This window comes from Pavona decussata, unplaced genomic scaffold (assembly GCF_977016875.1).
Source record: "Pavona decussata unplaced genomic scaffold, jaPavDecu1.1 SCAFFOLD_8, whole genome shotgun sequence".
Lineage (NCBI taxonomy): Eukaryota > Metazoa > Cnidaria > Anthozoa > Scleractinia > Agariciidae > Pavona > Pavona decussata.
Window position 1 is genome coordinate 1,084,098 of NW_028145431.1, and position 23,239 is coordinate 1,107,336.

Below are 23,239 nucleotides of genomic sequence, written 5' to 3' on the forward strand. Positions count from 1 at the left end.
TTTGTCTTCTGGGGGCGGGGGGGGTGCGGATTTCCCCCCCCCCCCCCCCCCTCCTCTACAAATAGTTGGCAAGTATGACAGGACAATGAGACTTGGTGGAGACAAATTATGCCTTAAGATGTTTCCTTTGAGGCTCGCAACGAGAAGTGATGACTTTATATGACGTTGTTATGACATCATGATTGTCAAATGGCGGCCATTTTGTTTCCACCATGTTGGTTTTCTAGATTTCCCCAAAACTAGAGGAAAGCGCCGAAATTGAACGAAGGATATTCAGAACAGATAAAAGAACAGTGATATCGGCTAAAAACATAAAAGCTACAGAAAAAAAGTCCTTTTTCTTCAAGTTAAAAAAGGGATTTTTTATTTTCTGAAGAAACGGCCTGTCAAACATTGGTTGCCACGGCAACATCAAAGTCAATGAACACTAACAGAAGACATAAAATTGTTTCCAGTAAATTTCAGGAAAAGGTCTGAAGTTTCAAGCCGTTTGGTTAAATATTAAAAACGTTATTCAGCTCCAAAGTCGCCGCGGGTAGAGTCCACCCCTCACCCGGTCAAGATAGGGTAAAAAAAGAAGCATAAATGTAAAATTACAAGAAAATTAAATGCCTGCGATCTCAAAGATAAAGCTCGTTCTCAGGATCGCCCATCAGAGACAAGCAATAAAAGTTTGGTGGCTTCAAGAGATGACTTCAAAGCAGTGTTTATTTTACGGTCCATTCACTATAACCACAACAATGCTCAGTTTTGAAATGATTTAGCAATATATTTGAAATGCAGCATTTATTCTTGTCCATTTCATTTGTCATATACCATGGTTTCTAATATAAATCTGAATGACGCGAAATGTACAATTTATTGATTTCGAGGATTTTGTTTATAGTAATATCGGTTTTCCCAAAATTTCAATCCTGAAAAACTTCGATTCAAAAGCAATAACTGGTGTAAATTTCTCATCGATCGGTATCGTACAAGACTACTTAATAACTAGTTAAAAAAGTCAGGTATGTTCGCTCAAAAACTGTATTGAAATACATTCATCCACAGAAAAACAGGAACATAATCATGATGGAGAAAAAAACAAAAATGAAAAAGTTAGGAAAAATAATTAAGACAAAAAATAACCAAAAAAGAATGAGATATTAGCTGGAGTGAAGAAAAGAGCTGAACAAAACAAAAAATAAAGGGAAAATGGAACAGAAATATAGAGCCAAATATGGATAAAATATAAAGCAGATGAAACAGAAAAAAGGAGGAAATGCCTAACGAGAAATAAAGAAAGAACGACAAAAGAGGAACTGAAAAACAAAATCATCTTTAAATGTTAGAGAAAAACAAACACGAAAAAAGATGAAAAAGGAAAACATTCCAGGAAAACAGGAAAGTTTAAAGGAGATCAGAAACAAATCAAGTAGGAAAACCAGAACTATAAGGGATCACAAGCAATTCATTACAAGTAAAAAGGAATAAAAGCTACGCAGAAACATGATGAAAAATATACCAAACAGCAAAAAGGAAAACAACGACCAAATAATTATAAAACCTGATAAAGAAAAGGACAGCAAATTAAACAATGGATGGGAGACGAAAAGAAATTTAATTTATTCAAACATTTTGTAAAAGCAAAAAGACAATTACAAAGGAAAAATGAACAAACTAATATAGCGAATGAAGATCAAAACTGTGGAGAAAAAAAGGAAAACAACAGTGAAAACGGACCGAAAACTTATCGATATAAATAACTGCTGACATCAGAACATGGAACATTGGCTCAAAACTACTGGAAAGCTAGCAAAATATGACTTAAGTACATTGAAACGACGACAAACTGTAGAGAAACAACGATTAAAAGCGACTAAGAAACTGGAACAAACTGATGAGAGAGAAAATGTAAATATGTTCACACACGACAGCAGAAAAATACAGGATAACTAAAGATTAAGATGAGACAAAGGCATTCGTAATTTGTTAGGACAGAAACGAAGATTTTCTGGAATCTATCTCCATTAGTACGGAACAGTTTGCACTCTTTCGAGGCCCTTATATACTATGAGCTGCGATGTCTGATCAAGATATGGTGACGTTTGGACGAAATTTTTATCATTTGGGTGAAAGCCATTAGGGTATGTAACTAAAGGGTCCGCCGGGTTAACTGAACCACAGGTTTGCCATCCTCTGCTTCTTTGGTTGACTGTGTTTAAAATTACTGCGTCAGTTATAAAATTAACGGTTTCTAAAGGCGATACTTAGGGCTTTGTAACAAATCTCACAAATGAAAACGCTCAAAAGTATAACCATTATGTTTGCTTTTGAAAAAATTAACGTTGTAAAACTACTCTCCAAATCTTCGAATCAACAAAGTTCGACACCGTGTTAATATTTTGAGCGTTTTTGTTTTAATTCAACTTTTTGAAAAAAGGACAAATTAAACTTTTCCACATTATTAACCGACTCCACCATTTAAAAGCACAGGTGACCACACAAAGTGAATGGTAAGGCTGTGCTTTAAAGACGGTTAATGCTGGTCCAGGTTAGACCTTTGCTCTGTACAATCCGCCACTATTTTGAAACTGGAATGAAAGCTGTAAGAAATCAAAAAATTAAAAAAGCAAAATCCGACAACAAAAAATTATTTTAAAATTTGAAATCTGAAAATTTATGATTTGAAAACTTGAAATCAGTGTGTAGTATATAGATTCCTTCTAGTCTAAATTCTAAGTGATGGAGATTAGGTTGAAAGAGTACTATCGTGGTTTATATTGTTATGCATCAGGCTGTCACAAATTGATGTTGGTGGCAAATATTTACAAAAACATGAAACGAAAAGTAAAAATGTGTTCAGCCAGCAAAATTTCAACTATCGTCAGAATAAATTTTTATCTTAGTCTTAATGGTTTTTTTACAGAAATTATCTGCCATGGAATTTCGACAGTTTTTCCCACGCAAACATTTCAATTTGTGTCAAAAATTGTCGGATTGTACATCAGCTTTATTTTGAGTAAAACCGGGCCCTGAAACATGTAACTTTGCTCCAAAAAGCGCGTTTTTCATGGTTTCTAATGATGGCAGTTTTAAATTGAGAAAAAGTTAATCAGTACCATATCAAAGAGCGTCGCGTTTTAAGGTTTTAATGCCAAATTCTAAGTATTTGAGTATTAAAAATTGGGGGATACTTCTTTCAATCCAGAATATCTATCAGCTCTTCGCTTTTGAAATGAGTTAAAGCAAAACGCGCTTTTAAAAAGGGGTTTGAAAACTAGTCATTAGTGGGCTATTTTATTTTAAATGTTTTGTTGAAGTCTTATTGCATAGAAATGAGAAAAGGAGCTGCGCTTTTGATCGGGTATTCTAGTACTGAGTCAAAAAATTCTAAGTCTTTTGGTAGGGAAAATCCGCACAGGTTTTAAACGAATTTAGCCCTTCAAACGTAAAGATAATTAAGTCAGACCCGTGTTAAAAGCTCAGAACTTTTTTTCTTTCTATTCGCACTTTTAAAGGGGGCTTGAAAACTAGACAACTGTAGGCTATTATTTCCTTTCAATATTTTTGTATATTTTGATTGCTAAAAAGAAAAAAAGTGCTGTGCTTTCGATGGGGGTATTCTAGCACTGAGTCAAAAAAATCGAAGTCTTTTGGCGGTAAAAATCTGTGCAGGTTTTAGCCGGATTTAGCCCCTCAAAAGTCAAGATATTTTTGATTTTGTACTCGACCCGTGTTAAAAGCGCAAGACTTTTTTTCTTCTTGGCAACCTCTCCTAGGCAAAAAAAGTAAAAGAGATAGTCTATAGCATTACGATGAAAATTAGGGCAAAATTCATAGTCTATAGTATTAGGATGACAATTAGGCCATAATCCATCGTCTTGTGCGTAGTTTTAGGATGGAAATTAGTCCAAAAACTAGTGAAAATAAGCCTAAGAAACTGAGTGTACAGTAATAGGATGAAAATTAGTGTAAGAATCATAGTATATAGTATTAGGATGACAATCAGCCCGAAAACTAGTGTGATATAGAATTATGATGAAAACTAGGCCTAAAAACTAGAGTGTGTAGTATTAGGTTAGACATAAGGCTGAAAACTAGAGTGTACAGTATTAGGATGAAGATAAGGCCAAACAACAGTGTATAGTATCAGGATTAAAAATTCTGATTGTTGTCCTAATTTCATCCTAATACTTTACACTGGGTTTTGGTCTAATTTTTTATCCTAATATCCTAATACTATACACTCTTGTTTTAAGTGTAATTTTCACCCTGATGCTATTCACTATCCTATTGGTTTTTGAACCATTTTTTATCCTAATGCTATTCCGTCTGCTTTTTGGCCCAATTTTCATCTTAATACTGCCGCCTCGACTTTTTGGCCTAGTTTTTATCCAAAATCTATACACTATGGTTTTTGACTAATGTTACATCCTAATATTATACACTGTAATTTTTGGACTATTTTTTTATCTAGAACATTTTGTGTTAGAAATAGACCTTTATCACTCGGCGGCCAAGTTGAGTCTAAAAAGCTTTGTTTTCGCGCGGCAATCCTCGGCCAGACCTGAATTCAGTGTGAGGCTTGCTGTGCAGAAACAGCTTTTAATTCTCCCAAGACTCAACATGGCCGCTGTATGATAAAGGTCTATTGAATGGCTAAGAATATAACAGTGTAATGTCGAATTTTGTCTGAAGAAAATTGTAACGTATTTTGCTGTCAATAAAAATTGCATTGCTTTTTTAATGGAGTCTTTGGGTCAGATCTTAAATAATAAATGTGAAAAAATATATGAAAAAAATCAAATTAAAAAGAGTTGGAATAAATTAAGAACAAAATGTATGCATATATCAAGATTAGTTATGAATGCTGACATCATCTTATTAATTATGCATACATGACGTCGCCATCATTAGTTATACATGCATGACGTCATCATCTCATTAATATTCATTGGCATTAGACTCAGATTCAGATTCGAAAAAATAAAACCGATTCTGAATCCGAATTCGATTTTAAGGACACCTATAGGTACAACAACACTCAGAATCGGATTGGGATTCAGAATCTGGTTTAATTACAAATCTGAATCTGAGTCTAATGCCAATGAATATTAATGAGTGTATATTGATAGTGACGTCGTGAATGCATAATTAATAACATTATGTCAGCATGCATAATTAATATTGAAAACGTTGGCATACATTTTGTGGTTTCCTTATTCCAGAATCAAAAACTAGCCCAGTACTCTGTTGGTGATTTTTTGTTTTATTGACTTTTTCCCTTTTTACATACTATCTCCACCTTTTTCTGTCCCGATACGGAATATTAGCTTGTTGGTCTGCTTTACAGCCATTAACAATAACAAAATGACTAGTTATCAGGCCCCTTTTAAGAGCGCGAGTTTTCCCTTTTATTATTGTAATGGATACAAGACAAATAAAGTTGAACAATGAAATAGTTAAGTTTTTAATTCTTTATTGACTAATTGATGTATATCACAAAATAAAGTAGTGAAAGTAGTAAATAAGCTATTTTTTTGATATTCTGAAGTCAAAACGGAAAACACTGGAAAATATTGACTGCAGCTAAGTTTTTTTTGACAATGAAAACTTCAAGAATAAATGAAACCATTACCGGCAGATAATTTCAGGAGAAATAGAAGGAAAGTTAAACCGAATAAGTGCATTTAGACTAATATTTAGGCAATAAATGCAAGGAAACGGTGGTTTGTTTCAGTAATATCTCGAAATATTACTGAAACAAACCACCGTTTCCTTGCATTTATTGCCTAAATATTAGTCTAAATGCACTTATTCGGTTTAACTTTCGTTCAAGAATAAATGAATTATCTTTGAAGTACAATACTGGCAAACTAGCTTTCACTTTCTAACATTCACAAAATTTGTAAGCTGTTTTCAAGAGTAGAAACATGGTGCGAATTGATTTTGTGTGGAAATTCAATGAAAAGAATTTCAAGTTTTCAACTGAAAGAACTAAATAGAAGATTTTACACTGCAATTTTTTGTATTTTTAGAGAATTTCTTGGTAAAATTTACAGCCAAATGGGTACCAAGACTTTGATTTCCACACAAAGGCAGCATTGAAACTATGTTCGCACTCTTTGAAAATGGAAAAAAAACGAATATGTATATGAATGACTAGAAAAAAAAATCCGAAGAACGAGATAAGTGCACGATACAAGCTCGCAATTTTCTGCTAAAAGTATTTTGGAACGTCTTCAAAAGTACCCTTAAGTATTTAATTAAATCTGATAACGGAGCTTAGATTTGAAATATTCCTAAAGATTTCAAGGAAATGAATTTCAATCGTGTTCTCGGCATTTTTCACTTAAAATAATCATTGGAAGCTCCATGTTTTCGAGCAAAAATTTTGCACCTTAAACCTACAAGCAATCATTTAGAGAGGATTCTAGCTAGAGTTTTCGCCAAAAGTAAGGACGTTTGTAACAAACAAGGAATCCTCCGCTGTACTAGTGTGGGATTTTGTATCGTGCACTTATTAGTGAATCCCGAATACGTGTTTCGTTCCAGTATTGAACAGACATTGTAAACAAGAAGTTCCAAACTAGAAATATATATAATAGCATTTTTTAAACTCATTACTCGGTCTGAAATGTAAACATCTTCAAGCCAAACGTGTCTCCATCCAATTTCTATGCGACCAAAAACGTTTTAGCAACCGAGTAATTAAAATATAAAATCTCAGCGTTTTTAGTGGAAATTTAGTTAAAAAAATAAAATTCAGTTTGTTTGTTTGTTGAATTTTGTTATTAAAGCTTTAACGTCAATTTCACTTCTTGAGGTTTTTCTTCGAATTTTTAAACTGGAACTTCATGTTAAGCGCTGATCGAGCTAAATGTTCATTAAAGTTACATCTTCTACCTTTAACGCGTCCAGAAAATTCCTCGACGTTCATTCTCTCTTGTGTTCAATTGTAAGCTTGTGTTCCTCCCATGCTTGCTAGCGCTTTCTTCTTGCTCTTCGTCTTGCGTTTAATCGAAATTGAGATTAACAACTAAAAGACAGGAGACTCTACATTAATTATACCCAAGTCAACAACAATCATGTAACAAAAGTGTATGACAGCTTAAATTATTTGTTTTGCACACTGTGAAATTCATAAGATGTTTACAAAAAGGAAACGCTGACAATCAATCTTTTTTCGTAGAAATTTTCCTAAACCCAATTTGAATTTTGCTTCAGTAAAATTAGGAACGAAACAGCGATCCTTGAGTTCTATGAAAATAGATCGCAAGTAAGTTTTCTTCCAGCTATGGCTGTTTGTGAAATTGCTTGTTATTATGAACAATTTGCACGCGTTCACGACCTTGCTGTCATGGTTACAAACTGGCACTCAAGGGGCAAGGACTAATTAATAATAAATGACTAATTAACGATTCATTGTCACTGTCACGTCTTCCAAAAAAGCCGTGTCTTCTCAGATTATATCAGCATAATTTTTCAACAGACAAATTCACAAACTTGTAGAAACTACTAGCTTTTCTATGACTTGATAAGGGACTGCAAATTTCCAAAATCCTAAACAAATTATTAATGAACGATACAGGATTGACATTTTTCTCCTGAATTTTTACATCTGCACGTGCGTCTCAGTTGGCTGTAAAATTTAAATTTCAAACGACCCGATTTTTCTTTACATTGGTGCTTTAAAATTTTGGCAGAAATCCAAATTAAAAAATTAATGTTCTTTCTATACAATTTTCCATTATATTGGAATGAATTGCACTGAGTGTGAAATTTTAAACTGTTTATTTGCAAGGAAATCGTAAAGATCGACAGGTCTCCGAATTTTGGTCTCCTTGAAGGCAAGCCTAAAATTGCGAATCCTTGAAAAGAAAAACGCATTGAGATTTTTAATCGTTCACTGATTTTGTCTGCTCCTTTCATGCAGTTCCTTGCTCCAGTAAAACAGACTATTGCACATGTTGTAAGAAGGAACTCACTTTTCAGTACAGAAACTATTGAGTAATGTCCCGGTTCATTGAAGAAAAACACCAAAACGATTGCAAACATGTTTCGGCAATATTTGTGCACGATCTGCGAAATAACATATATAAATTTCATTATTTTTGGGCGGAAAGTTGTCGTTCAAAAACATTTTTGTGTAATCGGTTCAAGTTATTTCATTTTCAACTCGAAGTGTACCGAGCAACCATTTGTACTGGAACTTTAACTTTTTTCCGTTACGACTTAATGCTAACAAAAGTAAATTTCCTACCTCAAAATTGTCTCAAACATTCACCAATGTTCAGTCCTTATTTTGTTCTTTGATAGGCTTCCTTTCTTCCAGGGATTGTGCTACTGATGAAGATTGGAGAGCTGAAAGAAAAGGAACTTGACATTAATGGCAAGTTACACAACTATACAACTAACCTACTTAAGCCGGGCGGGCGGGGGAGGGGGGGATGGGGCCTGCGGCGATTTTGAACCCGAATACCGCTTTTAATATTTGAGCAAACGCCCTGAAACTTCAGGACTTTTTCCTAAATTTATCTGGAATAAATTTGATGTGGTTTGTTAGTGTTAATTGACTTAATTGACTTTTATATTACCATGGCAACCAATTTTTGACAGGCGGTTTTTTCAGAAAATAAAACATCCCTTTTTAAAATGAAGGAAAATCACTTTTCTACCCGTAACATTTAGCTTTCTAGCTCATATCAGTGTTCCTTTATTGGTTTTGGCGCTTTCTTAAAGTTTTGGGAAAATCCAGAAATCCAAGATGGCGGATCCAAGATGGCCGTGATTTGGCAATCATGACATAATTATCATGTGATGAGACGTCCTCACTTTGCGATGCAGACCTCAAAGGAGACATCTTTAGACGTACTTTCTATCCCCTAAGCCTAACTATCATAGCTTTTATACTTGTGAAGTTATGGTGGAGGGGCCCAATCAGCCCCACCCCACCAGGCCCCAGAAGACAAAAAAAAGCCCGGTCTGGATAGGGTTAACCAGACCGTTTACACGTGCTCAATATATTCTCATAAATGAATGCCAAACATGTTTCTCCTTATTTGTTGGAAGAATTAACTGGTGCATCAAGACAATGACAAGGTTATTGGAATAATACACTCTGCTAGCAGAGAATTATATATCACCTACGCTATGTAAGTAAGATGTTTATTTTCCGTCTTGTTGAAATGCACGCAGTCTACGATGAGACGGTACAAGAATCTCGGCAACTCATTTTTCTGCAATAATTATGTCTTCAAATGTTTTTATTCGCATAATTTCTACGCTAGCACCAATTGTTTTTACAAAACGCTGCGCCCATCAAACTGAACGTGATAATTACACTATTTCGTTTTGCTTTTTCAGACATCAGACGGACAAACTAAGCATCGGCCAGGAGTGAAAAAAGAGGCTGGCCGCTGCAACACTAATTACGCGCATAGAATTGTTCTCTGTCAGCGATTTCAACGTTACGTAATGACAAGCCTAATCGTGCTTTGAGTATCGAAAATGGTCATGGCTTTAATTCTTTTTGTATCAGAATTTCAATAGATCAATTATACCAGGTTTTAAAAGGCGTTAAAAAGATGCTATACCCGAAATTGTGGGCATTTTGAGTTTCCAGTCCTAAGAAACATGTGGATCTTACAAATTTCAAGAGATTTGTATGGGAAAAGTGACTTTATCCCCCTCAATCCTTTAAGCACCAATTGGGACCAGCTTGTAATTTCTCCTCACGATATCATTAAATAACAGAAGCAGGTAATGAGAAAAAAGAAAATTATCGGTAAAGAATAAAGGGCCTTGATTCTCCCAACTAAACATATTAACTAAACATAATAAACTTGCGGTGTACAGTAACGAGATAATGCATGTTGCTGTTTTATTTGTCTATATCATGGTGACTCTAAATTCCATATAGTGACTCGCCCCAATCGTATTTATAACTCCGCTGCCTGAGTATATCCTGCTTAAAAGTCGTTTTTAAGTAACAAAAACCATTTCAAAAATTCAGTCTCATATTTCTGAATAAAAAGATCGTGGATGAACTGACCGAGTCACAGAATGTACATGTTTTATAGTTTTTAGGCATTTATATTTAAGTATTGCATAGTCGATACGTCCCCCCCCCCCCCCCCGAGTGCCAGCCTGCTTGTTGAATTTTAACAGTATGGCATGCCTAACATTTTTAATAACAAAGGAAAGAACATCAAACTTTGTGACTTTTACTAAACTTTACATATGTTTTGTCAGCCATGTTTTTCGAAATTTGGAGTTTTTACCTTTTGGTGAAAAACTTGTCGGGTGCTGTTGTTGCCGTTACATTGCAATACAATTCAGTTAGCCCATAGCGGTTTAATTTTCTGATGTTTTGGAAAATCAAACAATGCAAGATGTCGTCAAAAGACATTACACTTCCATTTTGCGGACTCCAAAGCGAACAGTTATGGCAATACTATATGCCCTCCGAGTTTCATTGCAGCTTTCAAGCTTTTGAACTTACAAATGCCGGACACTGCCCACCTCCCTCCCCAGACTCAGGAAGTAAAAAACATAACCTGACCGGAATATGGCAAATCCTTAAGTACATACATCCATCAATCGAAATGTGCATTTTTCATGCAACCATTGTTCTTCTTAATATCTATTCCTCGCTGTTTTCAAGCCTGGGAAATTTTCTGTTAATCTCATGAAAACTGATTTTTAATGATTGAGTGTGTTATAAACTTGTTCTTATTTTAAAACCTGTCATTGTACACTGTAAGGTAATTCTAAGGCGAGATACCCGTTACATTTATTGTAAAATTGACTTTCGCTACGTTGCAGTAGTTAGAAGACTGGTAAAAAATTACCGGCACGGAATGCATGTCCGAAAAATGCTCCCCCTCCCCCCTCTCACCCGCCCCCCAAAAATTAAACGCTCAAAACAAACAACCACCACGGGGGGTGCAAGGGAGGGGATAGATTGAACGTCCTCCAGATAATTTAACCACGTTTTACGATCAACAGATAGCTAATTGTGTCCCCTACGAGATAAGGCTAGGTGCTCATCTATCGCTTAAAATTACATCATTTATTTCTATAGCCACGATATTGAATCCTCCATCTTGGATTTGTCGATTGTCAAAGAATCACTTCAATTAAACCAGCATTATATGAAATTAATGAAATATTGCCAAAGTATACTTCACGTCAAAATATTTGCAAGATTAAAGTGCCCCTAACCCTTCAATTTGTTTTCTTTTGGTAGATTTCCATATCTTTCAAGAACTCATTTTCGAAAAAATTTTTGAGAAATATTGAATCCTTTTTTTTTTACGAGCGCTAGAAGTGAAGGCAGTCTTGTCGATATTTTCACCTATCGTTCGCATTAGTCCCCCACTCGGCCAAATATGGAGCGTGACGTAAGAAAAGGACATCGTGCAAAAATATCCGAAGATTCGCGGTAATGCTTCAATTGTAAACAGAGAAAATGGTTGGAAAATGTGTGGTTTTTGGATGCAGCAGCTCTCGAAATGTAGAGAAAGGAATCAGCATGCATAAGAGGGGTGTCGAATGGTCCCATTCAATTTAAAAGTGCTCGCAAAAATTGGCCTTTGCTCGAATTGCTCGCAAAAATTAAACGGGTGCTCGCTTGCTCGTGCTCGCAAAATTTTTGCAACTGCTCGCATGCTCGCACTCTCGTTAACATGTACTCGATTGCTCGAGATTTCGTTAATCCTATTAATAAAAGAGAGATTCCAGCTCGCGGAAAATTTACGAAGTACTCGAAGTGCTCGCTGCTCGCTATCTCTATTTTTCTAAAGTGCTCGCTGCTCGCCATCTGTATTTTCTAAAGTGCTCGCTGCTCGCAAGAAAAATTTGACAACAGCTCGTGCTCGCAAAAATAAACACAGTGGTCGCATGCTCGCAAAGACCATTCGATACCCCTCATAAGATTCCTCCTGAATCCTTCTGGTGTCCTTTTCTTACGTCACAGTGTTAAATATCGGACGCTTCTCATTGGCTCGTTCCTAATGAGCCCACGAGAGAAAAATTTGTCCAGCGGGGCTTAAAGGGCGCAAAAATTTAAAAATTTCAGTAACTTTTAGCGCTCGTAAAATAAAAAGGATTCAATATTTCTCAAAATTTTTTTCGAAAATGAGTTCTTGAAAGATATGGAAAACTACCACAAGAAAACAAATTGTAGGGTTAGGGGCACTTTAAAACTGCTACTGTACACACACAAAAAAACAGAAAGTGACACAAATTAGAAAGTTGAAACTGAATAGCATAAATGAGCAGCTATGTATGATTAGACTATCAAGTTTTGTTCAAGGTGATAGCAAATGATTCAGTGCCTTGACTGCCGTTTATCAAATAGTGATTAACGTGTCCCAAATTCAAGTGCAGCAAGCTCATCTCCGATGTTCGCCATGCTCGTTATTCGATTTACACAATTGTGAAATCAATTTTATTGAAAACAATTAACAGTCCGTTGACACTGAAAATTCACAGCCAGCGACCATTTTTTGGAGGAGCTCTGTCACCTGGTTTTCTGATTCTTTTAAAAGCTTAAAATCTCTAAAATATTGAAAAACAGCATCGCAAATTATCCTATTAGTATTCTGAAATGGGTGCGAGTAATTGTCTTTGGCCACGGACGTCCAACTTTTTTTCAAGAATGACGTTTGTGAAAAATTGCCAAAAAGTGACCATGCTTCGTTCTCCCTTTGAGAAAATCACTTGATATGTTTTCCCAGTTGGTGATCATGATCTCGTGCATTTTTTTTCGACAGAAAATAAACAGTTTTAACATCAGAAAACTTTATACCCAACAAGGTTAAATAAATCTTTATGACACAGCTCACTTCAAAGTAAGTTATTGAACAGTTTTACAAGTTCTTACCTTTGCCGCACTGTTTCTTTCTTATCCAGCAATACCAGCTTGTTTTCTTAGATTCTTTCCTCTTATTTCGTCTTTCAATTCCCTTCTGATAAGCGCTCCTGGAAATACAAATAACCAACTTCATGATTCTGCCGCAGATGGTTTATCTTTATGAGTGATCTCAATAAAAGAAGGCCCAACTGAAGATCTCCGATTTCAGTCGCAGCCCCCAGAGAAATACTTCCAAAATTGCATTTCATCAACCCAATAACCACACAATCAACAAGAAAAAACTGTCACTTTGAGAGATCACCAGCAAAAAATCGAACCGAGTGCGGGTTAAATAATTCGACTCTCATCTGAACTGTATTCGACACGAAAAACATAGGCAAGCCGTCTACCGCAAAGCTCTTTTAGGGTCCCTTTTTGGGGTCGGATATTTTAATACCCCCACTCCTCCTCTGTTAAACCCATCACAATCACCATTTACCCTGTTAGAGAACACAGAATCAATGTTTCAAAACACTAGCAGACTACTGAATCATTTAGTACTCCTATGCAAAAACTTGCTCTCCAATGTGCAGACATTATTATGCGAATTACAGTAAATGTAAAAGTGACACATTTGTGATGCACAATCCATTGGCACTATGTTTCAGTTAGTTGTGTGTTGAAAGATTTGAAAAACGTGTTCAAGTTTAGTTCAAAACTTCACTCAATTGAAAACCTTTTTGAGATTAATGAATTTCTAAATCCCGTTGATATGAAGAGATTCAGTCAGTGCTAGCCGTCTTTGAATTGAATTGAATAACTTTATTTATGCACGGTAAAACTCATTCGAATACACTGTCTAGAAATATAACAAACAAAAACTACAAAGGGAACGAAATACTGGAAGTCATTTTCCAAATCCCCTTCAATCTAATTGGCTATAAGCAGACCAATTGAACAATGGGGCTCTAGAACAAGGATTTGGATGCTAATTTGGAGACGGTATTTTCTGGTGGTTAATTCCGTCTGCGGCGCAGCCTACACTAGCCACCATTTTCAGCAGAAACTTATTGTATGATATGAAAGTCTTTTACCTTAATTTGAGATCTCTCCTCCACGTTGACTAATTTCAGATCCATCCATCTGACTCTGTCGTCATATTTCTGTACTTAATTCACTGAAAAGTAAAAGTTCCCAAATCAATTATTCTGCAGAACGTGCGTTATGAGGCTATTTCCGTTTCTCAGAGTTGATAGGGGGGAGGGGAGAGTGGGTTGGGTGCAGATTCTAAAAAAACTATGTCATTAAAGAACTTGATCATGGCCTCTCCTCGTAAAGCACCAAAGGGTTTGCTGAGAGCTCCTGCCCAAGAATAATTTAATCTATGATACTTCATGTAATAACTTTGAAATGAAGAAATAAAATTGATTGATTGATTGATTGATTGATTGATTGATTGATTGATTGATTGATTGATTCTGTTAACAATGTCATGTAAACACTAGATCAAATCTTGGATTTTAAAAAAGATTCCCAGTTTTTTAATTCATTGCATGCAGAGACTTTCTATTCTCTCCCTTCCCCAACCCCACGACCCAGACTAAATGGGTTACAAACATGTTACCATTTGGTATTCTTTATTAGCATTTTTCTTTTTAACAATTAGATTGAGCTCGAGATTTCTATCGTGTGATAGTTTGAAATTTCTCACCTTTGCTCTTTCGTCTTTATTCAGTGATTCCAGACTGCCATATGATCCCGTCGTCATATTTCCACTTTGACTACTTTATAAATTTACTGACAAATATATCTGAAAAAGCAGATTATCGCATCAACATTCAATTTCAATTAAGTTGCAAGAGCAATTGCAATTGCTAAAAACAAGCAAACAATTGATAGCTATATACATTTAGAACCGCTTTCACGAAATGTTATCGCTACAGATACAATGCTCGTTCTTATTTCCCTATCCTATTTTATTTTATTACCTAAGTTAGCAATAGCATTTAGAAATGAATATCTCATGTATGTTAACGATTTGCAAATTTTGCGCGCATCAATGGTTTCATGGTTAATGGCATGGTAAACAGCGTCAATTTTGACTAAGGATCGAGAACAGTCTCAACATTCTTTCAAATGCTGAAATAACAAGGATACACAACAATCGTATTATTTTTCAAGGTAGTAGTGTATTTTACAGAGCAGAAGTGAGCCCAAAATATCTGTTTTATAGACAAGTTTCCAAGTAACCTGCTTTGAGCGAACAGCAAGCAAGCGCTCGTGTTTTCAAAAGTCATCTAAAAGGTACAAACATGAGCCGGCAATAATTATTTCCAAAGCAGGGCTTACCTTCTACTTTTGTGCAAACTTCTTTCCTTCGTTAATGCCTTCAAATTTCACCATTTTTGGCTTTTAATTCCAACAGTTCAACCGATGTTTCGAAAGGATGATTCAGAAATCCGCGAGATGCTTGCAAAATTACTCATGAATATGAATTAGAAACTGAAGCCAATCGCTGCTAATTACACGAAAATATTTTATGCGCTCTTGATTGCACGTGCAAAGAGAAACATACTGCACGCCCAGGGTAGGTGCCCATGTAAATTGTTTCAGCGAAAGGGTTGCCGTCATTCCGGGCAAATTAAAAACAGGAAATAAATATTTTTGTAATTTTGTAATTATTTTATGTAGGTATTCGTTCTATATTTCTTTGCACTATTTTTTGTGTACAGAAAAGGCAAATTGTAAAAGGAAGAAAATGTCTTGAAAGGCTTTAAAAGTAACGTTGAAAAATTTTCGCGCTCATCGCCGGTTCATGCCAGTTTTCCAACGAATTTAGCATTTCATCTAGAAGAATGCAATTTCAATGTTCCCTTTGCACTTTCTCTAAAAATGACGTTGGAAATTTCCATGGCCTTTATATCAAAAACTGATGTGAGAAATTTCCATGGCCTTTGCGTCGAAACTGGCGTTGGAAATTTCCATGCCCAAAAAGGCAAATGTTCATTTTATTTTTGTCGATGGAAGGCAGTATATTCCAAAAGAGGCATTATTTGCGATATCTGACAAAACAAAGCAAAAGTTTGACAAAATATACCCTCTATTAGCGAAAAATTACAAACCTACGTTTGAATTCAGTAAAAATTTACTTTTTTATGCAAATTTTTACATTCGAATAGCCGATTAACGCAAATCTTAAAAAAAAAACAATAAAAGGGCCACTTTTTAAATCAGAATTGGGATATTTTAGAGTACGACGCGAGGTTTTAGAACGTTTTTAGTGGGTTCGGCACGTATAAAGTATGAACCGGGCCTAATGCCTTTGAAAACAGCTTCCAAAATATCAAACTTAAGAAAACCTTTTAAATAACCGTTACAACAACCGTTACTGACTAGGTTAAAATCTCACTCCACACATGCGATCCTCACTGCAATTTTCCCGCGCAAGGCTGCGACTTCAAATCACACGTGATAAAACAGCTACGATTTCAGTGCGACTTGAGGGCGATATCGTTGTACATTTTCTGATAAGACCTGCAAGTTTGCATCAAGTTTCAAACTTGTTCGAAACCCCTGCGATATCGCGGCAACAAACCGCATTGAAATCGCCACTAGTTTACAGTACGCAGGCGATTTAAAACTGCAACTTAAGTGCGATAAAAGTTGCACTACCAAAAAACGACAGAAATTGCACCAAAATCGTGCGTTTAGTAGCTGCCATTTGTTGTGTGTGGCCCGGGTTTTTTTCATCTTCCGTTTCTTTTTCTTCTTTTTTGTTGACGTAAACAAAGAGCGCGCGCTACACACGCGCGCGCTGGCTGCTTTGCGTCATCATAACAAATTGTGACATCACAATCATGTAACTCACAACTGCTTTGATCTAGACAGTAAACAGCTGTTTGACCTTCACTGCATTTGTAAAAAGCACTTGAAATTTAAACTGAGTGCTAAATGAATGAAATCGCAAAGTTTGTTGCTATAATCTGCGTACTCTATGCTAGCTATGTGCTTTGCGAAAAATGTGAAGCCAATCCTAGCAATGGTTTTTGTGGTAAGTACGTTTCACACTTTCGTTGGATGCTAATTTTTTCACATGTTTCTCGTCTATACAAGATCCTTGAGAATAACTGCTTCTCGTGTGTGGACTGAAAGCTCATAGTGTTATGCCAGCACTCTTTTAGCTTTGCAAGAAAACAACAAAAATTAAATTCAATAATTTGAATTAAAAAAATTGATGTTGCTTTAACGAAAGAAGAAGAAGAAGATAGAATAAGCTTGAATGCATAGCTATCCAAAACCTTTACGTATCATTTATACTTTTCGTTAAACAAGAGATTGATGTAAGCGGATTACGAACAGAAAAAGTAAGATACCAAAACTCCGATCTAAGAAACATTTCAGGCGAAAAAGTACGAACTTGTCGCGTCAGATTTATAAGAATCGGGATGAGCAACGGCTTTCAAATTTAAACAGTGCGCGCGTGGTAAGCCACGTGTGTCCGATGGTGTGCGAGAAATCGATCATTGTTGCTCATAGCGTTTGCTGTTTCTTGCTCGTTTTTCTTAGAATCAGCTAAGGCTGTTGAGTTTGTGTAAAAACGGTAGAATAATGAACGTTCGTGTAAAAAAAATGCTCGTTTTCGCATACTTACAGCTAGCTATTACGTTTAAATACACTCGCTTCTCAGTTGCACTATACTGTAGCCCTTTGGATTAAAAAGCTAAACGTTCTTTGTATTTTCAAAGTATTTCTAAAAGCAGATGAGACATGTCTTTAAACAGAGGCTTGATTAGCTTTTGATACTTGTGGATAAACAATTTTAAAAGTACATAACCTTGTCGCGACATCAAATAACGTGTTGTTGTTGTTGTTGTTGTTGTTGTTGTTGTTGTTTCAAAACTAGTGATACGAAAGAATTGGTTACGGTTTTATCAAGTTTGTAGGCGTGTTTGTTGCTTTGAGGATTTCATATTACTTTCATGCTGTTTGTTGTTATTTTTTCTGCAGAGTCACTCAAACGGTGGAGAAATGCTTTGCTACAAAAGGCTGATGCGAACGAGTTTTTAACGGCAATGGTGCTGTTTGTAATGATTGAGGTAATTGCTATGTAACTGAAAGTTTATGTCTTAAACCAATGAGTCGGCGGTCATGTACTTTCACACTAATTCGGATAAATTTGGAAAAGCATCATTTCTCGTACGTTCTGGTTAGGTTTTCTGTCCACATTAAAATGGTGTTTTTCACCAACCGAAAATGGATCTTTTAAAAATGCGCTCCTTGAAAAGGCCCTGTATACATTCATGCGGATTAAAAAAGTTACGTTTTCAAATTTAACTGTATCAACCTCGTTCCTTGGGACGTAAAGAGGAGAGAGCCTGGGAACGAGGTTGGAACTGTATTCGTCTGAACATGGATCGAATTTCTTGGATATTGTGAAAGATGTAGAATGTTTGCGATATGTTCACAAACCTTTGATAGGATGTTGAGTTTTAGTAACAGGCAATTTTCTTCAATTTGTCGAAAATCCAATAAAATTCACCAACGAATCCAAAGACAATAAATCTTAATTCACGAAAATACTGTAGAGTTTTGCAACCGTGATTCCGACAAAAGCGTTTCAGGCAGTACGCGCCGTTGCCATGGAAACATAATTGGTACTCCTACGGAGTACAATTTGGGATTAATTTTACTGCTCTCGACTAATCATAATTGAGTTATTTTTATGAGTGTACTATAAGGTAAATAATTTTCCTTTCCCTCATTGTAACTCTGGCCCTTAAGAAGACTTGTGGTACTAGTTGAAATATTGGTCCAGATAAATAAGCCCTTTGCCGTAGTGTCAGTCCTGCAATCAGTTTGGTTCATTTAGGTGAATAATTGTTCGCTCTTTGACTTAACGCGGTCAACTGAGATAATATACAGTGGAACCTCTCCTTACGGACACCTCTATAATACGGACACCTCTCTATTACGGACAGTTCACTTAGTCCCTGAGAGACCGAAATCCATATAAAGCCTATCTCTCCAAAACGGACACCTCTATAATGCGGACACTTATCCCTGTCCCCTTGGTTTTCGTAATAAAGAGGTTCGTTTGTATCTAAGTCCATGTATTTGGAATTTTTGACATCTACAGTCAACTCCTTTTATTGCGGACACCCTCGGGACCGCGAGTTAGTGTCCTTAAAAGCGAGAGGCCGTAATAGCAGGAATTTATTTTAGTCAAACGGCTGAAATTTATTTTTGCTGGGGATTAAGCTGCTGTCCGTATTATCGGGGTGTCCTTAATAGCGAGGTGTCCACAAGGCGAGTGTTGACTGTATACTCTAACTTGAAAGAATATAACTAAGATGATGGGGCTCACTCTAAAAAGACTGTATGCCTATAAGTTCAAGGTAATTTATTCACCATTTGTCAACTCATTTCTTGAATGAATCAAAACCTACTCCGTGTCAAGGTGATTCTATGTAATAGACCATTTCCGAGTTGCTGTGAACCTCATTACGAAAGCGAGGCTAAGTGCAAAGTTTTATTATGAAAATTAGTTTTCATTCATATGCAAACGAAACTAATTTTCATATGAAAAGCTTTTGCACTTAGCCTCGTTTTCATAATGAGGTTCACAACAACTCGGAAAGGGCCTATTTGCATTGCACAGCCTTACTGCGCAGTCTCTTGTGTCACAAATCCTAACCAGGAGCCATAATCCCTGATTATGGCTCCTGATCCCAACTGATTCAACCATAAACCATGAATTCGTTTGTATTCATCAAGGTGGTAGCTTTTCGAAGTTCACGGAAGTCACTGGGAGCTTTTCGTGCAAACTAGCCCAATGTGTTCCTCACTCTTGTGAAGTCAATGTTTTATAACGAACTTTAATCGTTTTTTAACTACAGCGGGAAGGTGAATTCTTGGATGAAGAACTACAAGATGATTTGCCGGAAATCGAAGAAGATGAAATTCATGAAATCCATGTTGAAGAAGATTTATTAGCGTCTGATGAAGACTGTCCGAACGACAAAGAAACAATCGCTGATAATGAGCTGCACCCCAAGCTAGTTCCACTCATGCTTAGTTTGATATCTTTGATGGTCACTTCAATTTTGGTAAGCTTGCTTATTCATTTGAATAACCTACAATCGTTGACAAAACTATTAAGAAACTTTTAGTCGATCTCCAAATTCGATCGCTACAATGATACGTCAACAGCACAGCCCCCTCCCCCTCCCTCCCCCTCATCGATGTTGCTTTGCCGCTGAAAAAAAGGCTGGGTCATCGTCCGGCCTTCAAAGTAACATTGAGTTGGGGTAGGGGGGAGTGAAGGTTTTCTACTCTCCATCCGGTGTTTTCTTTAAGGTAGATTGAAATATATGCGCAAAATTCGAAGTTTTCCTATCAAGTTTTGTCCACGATTGTAGAAACTTCCTTGACTGTCTTTGGACCCCGAACTGTGAGTCTTCTCAGGCAATCCGCGACGACTTATATCATAGATATCCACCTTCTGGAGGGTGGCGACCAAGGTTCCAGCCAGCCGAGTCTCCCTTACATACTTTTATAAAGGGGACGTGTCATGAGGTTTTTTGCCTCTTATGCTAAAAATGGTAAAATAAGACCTTCACTTACCTACAAAATAATTCTAGAACAACGAAAGGAAAGAAATCAACTCAATTCTTGAAAGGAACAACTCGTGATCTGTTCTAGCGCATTTTCAAAACAAAAATGCGAAAACTTGAAAAACGTTATGCTAACATTTTTCAAGTTTCAATCCATTCCGACCTACTCTGTCTCTGGCCAGTGGCACTAATCGACAGTTTTATTGCACTGGGGTGATAATTTACAACAAAACTAGAAAATTATTATAATTATTATTTGTTTCTGATCCAAGACAAACGTTTTGGGGCTTTGAAATGACACAAAATTCGCACAATACTTCGGGCAGAATCATATAGGAAATCTTATTATTTATTATAAGATTTCCTATATGATTTTGCCCGATGTTGAGGAAAAACGTCATTTATAGCCGATCCACATCGCTTAATAATAATAATAATAATAATAATAATAATAATAATAATAATAGTAATAATAATAATAATAATAATAATAATAATAATAATAATAATAATAATAATAATAATAGGATAACCCTTCCGTATGGAATACTGTTATCAACGGGGTCCTGTTGACTAAGAACTTACAAATAAGAATAACTAAAATATGTAAAAGCAAACCATGTACTAATTTAGAACTACAGTAAAAATTTACAGGTAAAAATCGTCTAAGGCTTTCCTGAATAAAAATCTTTATACTGAACGTACATGCATTTTCACTAGTAAAGCTAGTTTATTACATCTAAGCACAGTGTCTAACTTGTTTTAGGTGTTTTCACTCAAGGTGCATTCACTGATGAGCTCGGACGAAAAGGAGGCGATCAGTAACACATGGAGTCATAGACGTCAGCACGGTGCCATGTACTGAAACATATAAAAATATCTATGCTTATAATAAAATAAACTTTATAATAAAGTGTTACAGAAGCCGTTTGTCTCCTATTGTCGATGGTTCCTCTTCTTTGTGTAAAAATAGGTACTGACGATACAATGATTCACTTTATTATGTCTCTTTATAATCTCTTCTTCTTAGGTATTGCTATTATCCCTCTTTTCCTCCTTTTGGAGCTTAGTCAACACTTGTGAGTTTTCGTTTTCCGTCTTTTTAATTTGTGCGAAACATAAATAACCCGCCGCGAATGGCAACAGCTACGAGTTATTTTATTCCTTTTCATTATTTCTTAAAGGGGCACTGTCATGGCGATTTTGCTGTATTTTGGTCAAAAGTGCTCGAATATTTGACGAGAAACCTTTCTGCTAACATGAAAGTGCTGTTAGAACACCTGGATGAAAAATATTAAGCGATAAATTCTCCAAAGAAGAACCAACTATAATCAGTTTTCAGCGACTTCTCTACAATACACAAGAAGAACTTGAAAAAATTGGCCAATTGTTTCAAGTTTCAATCCTAGCCATCCGCAGCCAAACATAATTAGTACAAGTTTCTATGCACTAGTAGGGATATTGTTAACAAAACTGAACCATAATTGTAAGGATTCCACTAATTCAAATATGTTTTAGGCCAGTCAAAGTGACACTAAATTTGGTGACACTGCCCCCTTAAATAAAGTCTCTTGTTGTATTTTCTGCCTGCACGCCTGCTCATAATGAGTTCAATTTGAACCGTGATAACTGTTGCAAACTGTAATGGCGTTGCTGATAGCAGGGGTTGCGTTTTGAATGCTTGTCAGGAACATAAGGAACAGTCCATTCATGCTATGATTATATCTTTCCTTCTGATGTCATATCATAAACACTAGAGAAAATCATTTGATTTTTTTTTGTACCGAAGCACGCTTTAAGTAGTGTTTAGTGTACACTTCTCTTATAAGTGGTAAGAGCCCATGACCAGGAGACTGTTTCTATACTATGTTCTTGAGCCAACCCTTCCCCGAGCAGATCTATTTTTAGAACTCCTTTTCCTGCGAAAAGGTGTGGCGCGTGACAATTTAATAGGCCATTTCAGATATATTAAAATTCTAGCTTGGCTATGAGGCTTGGGGGAATAAACCAACAGGAATTACATTGAGGTTTAAAGATGAATAATTAATTTCTGTTGTTTTATTCCCCCAAGCCTCGTAGCCAAGCTAGAATTTCAATATTCGGAAATGGACTATTGTCAGTGCTCTTCTTTGATTGGCTATTTGAACTGTAGGCGTTCCAAAGGTCCCCTGAGACCCGTTCTAAAAATAAATCTACTCGGGAAAGGGTTCCTTGGTAATTTTACTCTCAAAATAACGACTGCTTTCATTGAAATTTTTCTTAATCTACACAGTGGTTAAAGTAAATAACGCGAAGAAATGGAGTCTTTTCAAATAAAAACTGATAGTTAAAGGCCGATGTTCACGGTCAAGCGCATGCGCGAGCAGAGCGGCTCAAAAATAAATTGTACGAGTCGACACTAAATTCGATGTGAGCTTGTGGTGGAACAATCTGTTGAAATCGCGCCCGAATTTGGATCATCGGCTCTTCGTTCTTCACTTTTTATAATCTTTGTTTCCTGTTGTAAATATTAGTTCGATTTTTGTAAGGTTAAAAGTGTTTTAGCATCCGAAAACGACATTTTTGTCGATGGATCGTCAAAAGAGACGTCGCGGCCGACCGGCGACGGAAGCACAGAAGTTAAAGCGGAGAGAGTGGAGTAGATGTAGAAATCCTGCGTGGTTAACAAGATACGTCCACCAAACGTGGGAAATTGGTAAAGGGATAAGTCTGTTTAAAATAGACAACGATTTGGCGGCACATCTGCTTTCGCTGGAAATGGCAAAGGTCACCAACTGGCTTTGGA

General features: G+C 36.2%; 1 protein-coding gene and 1 long non-coding RNA gene across 3 annotated transcripts; one reads left to right on the forward strand and one right to left on the reverse strand.

The window, feature by feature from the left end:
* Window positions 1–6,375: 6,375 nt before the first annotated feature.
* Window positions 6,376–12,929, reverse strand: LOC146488767 (uncharacterized). Its single transcript, XR_014865155.1, has 3 exons — window positions 12,872–12,929; window positions 8,246–8,346; window positions 6,376–7,021 (listed from the first exon to the last, which is right to left on the reverse strand). It is a non-coding gene; the product is annotated as an uncharacterized LOC146488767 (long non-coding RNA).
* A 3,744-nt stretch (window positions 12,930–16,673) lies between these two features.
* LOC146488768 (uncharacterized) lies at window positions 16,674–21,582 on the forward strand. Of its 2 annotated transcripts, none has more exons than XM_085112300.1 (4): window positions 16,674–16,892; window positions 17,849–17,937; window positions 19,738–19,947; window positions 21,221–21,582. In XM_085112300.1, the coding sequence occupies exons 1-4, from the start codon at window positions 16,793–16,795 to the stop codon at window positions 21,317–21,319; spliced, it is 498 nt and encodes a 165-aa protein (XP_084968426.1). In that variant the 5' UTR covers window positions 16,674–16,792; the 3' UTR covers window positions 21,320–21,582. The 2 variants fall into 2 exon arrangements, with proteins under 2 accessions (XP_084968426.1, XP_084968432.1); XM_085112306.1 differs by having other exon boundaries at window positions 21,236–21,582.
* Window positions 21,583–23,239: the final 1,657 nt, after the last annotated feature.

What these genes read in the sequence shown, in the direction of transcription:
- LOC146488768 (XM_085112300.1), top strand. Translation starts at nt 16,793, where the DNA reads ATGAATGAAATCGCAAAGTTTGTTGCTATAATCTGCGTACTCTATGCT. An exon ending in TCCTAGCAATGGTTTTTGTG is followed by an intron (nt 16,893 to 17,848) that starts GTAAGTACGTTT and finishes TTTTTTCTGCAG; the next exon opens with AGTCACTCAAACGGTGGAGA. An exon ending in TGATGGTCACTTCAATTTTG is followed by an intron (nt 19,948 to 21,220) that starts GTAAGCTTGCTT and finishes AACTTGTTTTAG; the next exon opens with GTGTTTTCACTCAAGGTGCA.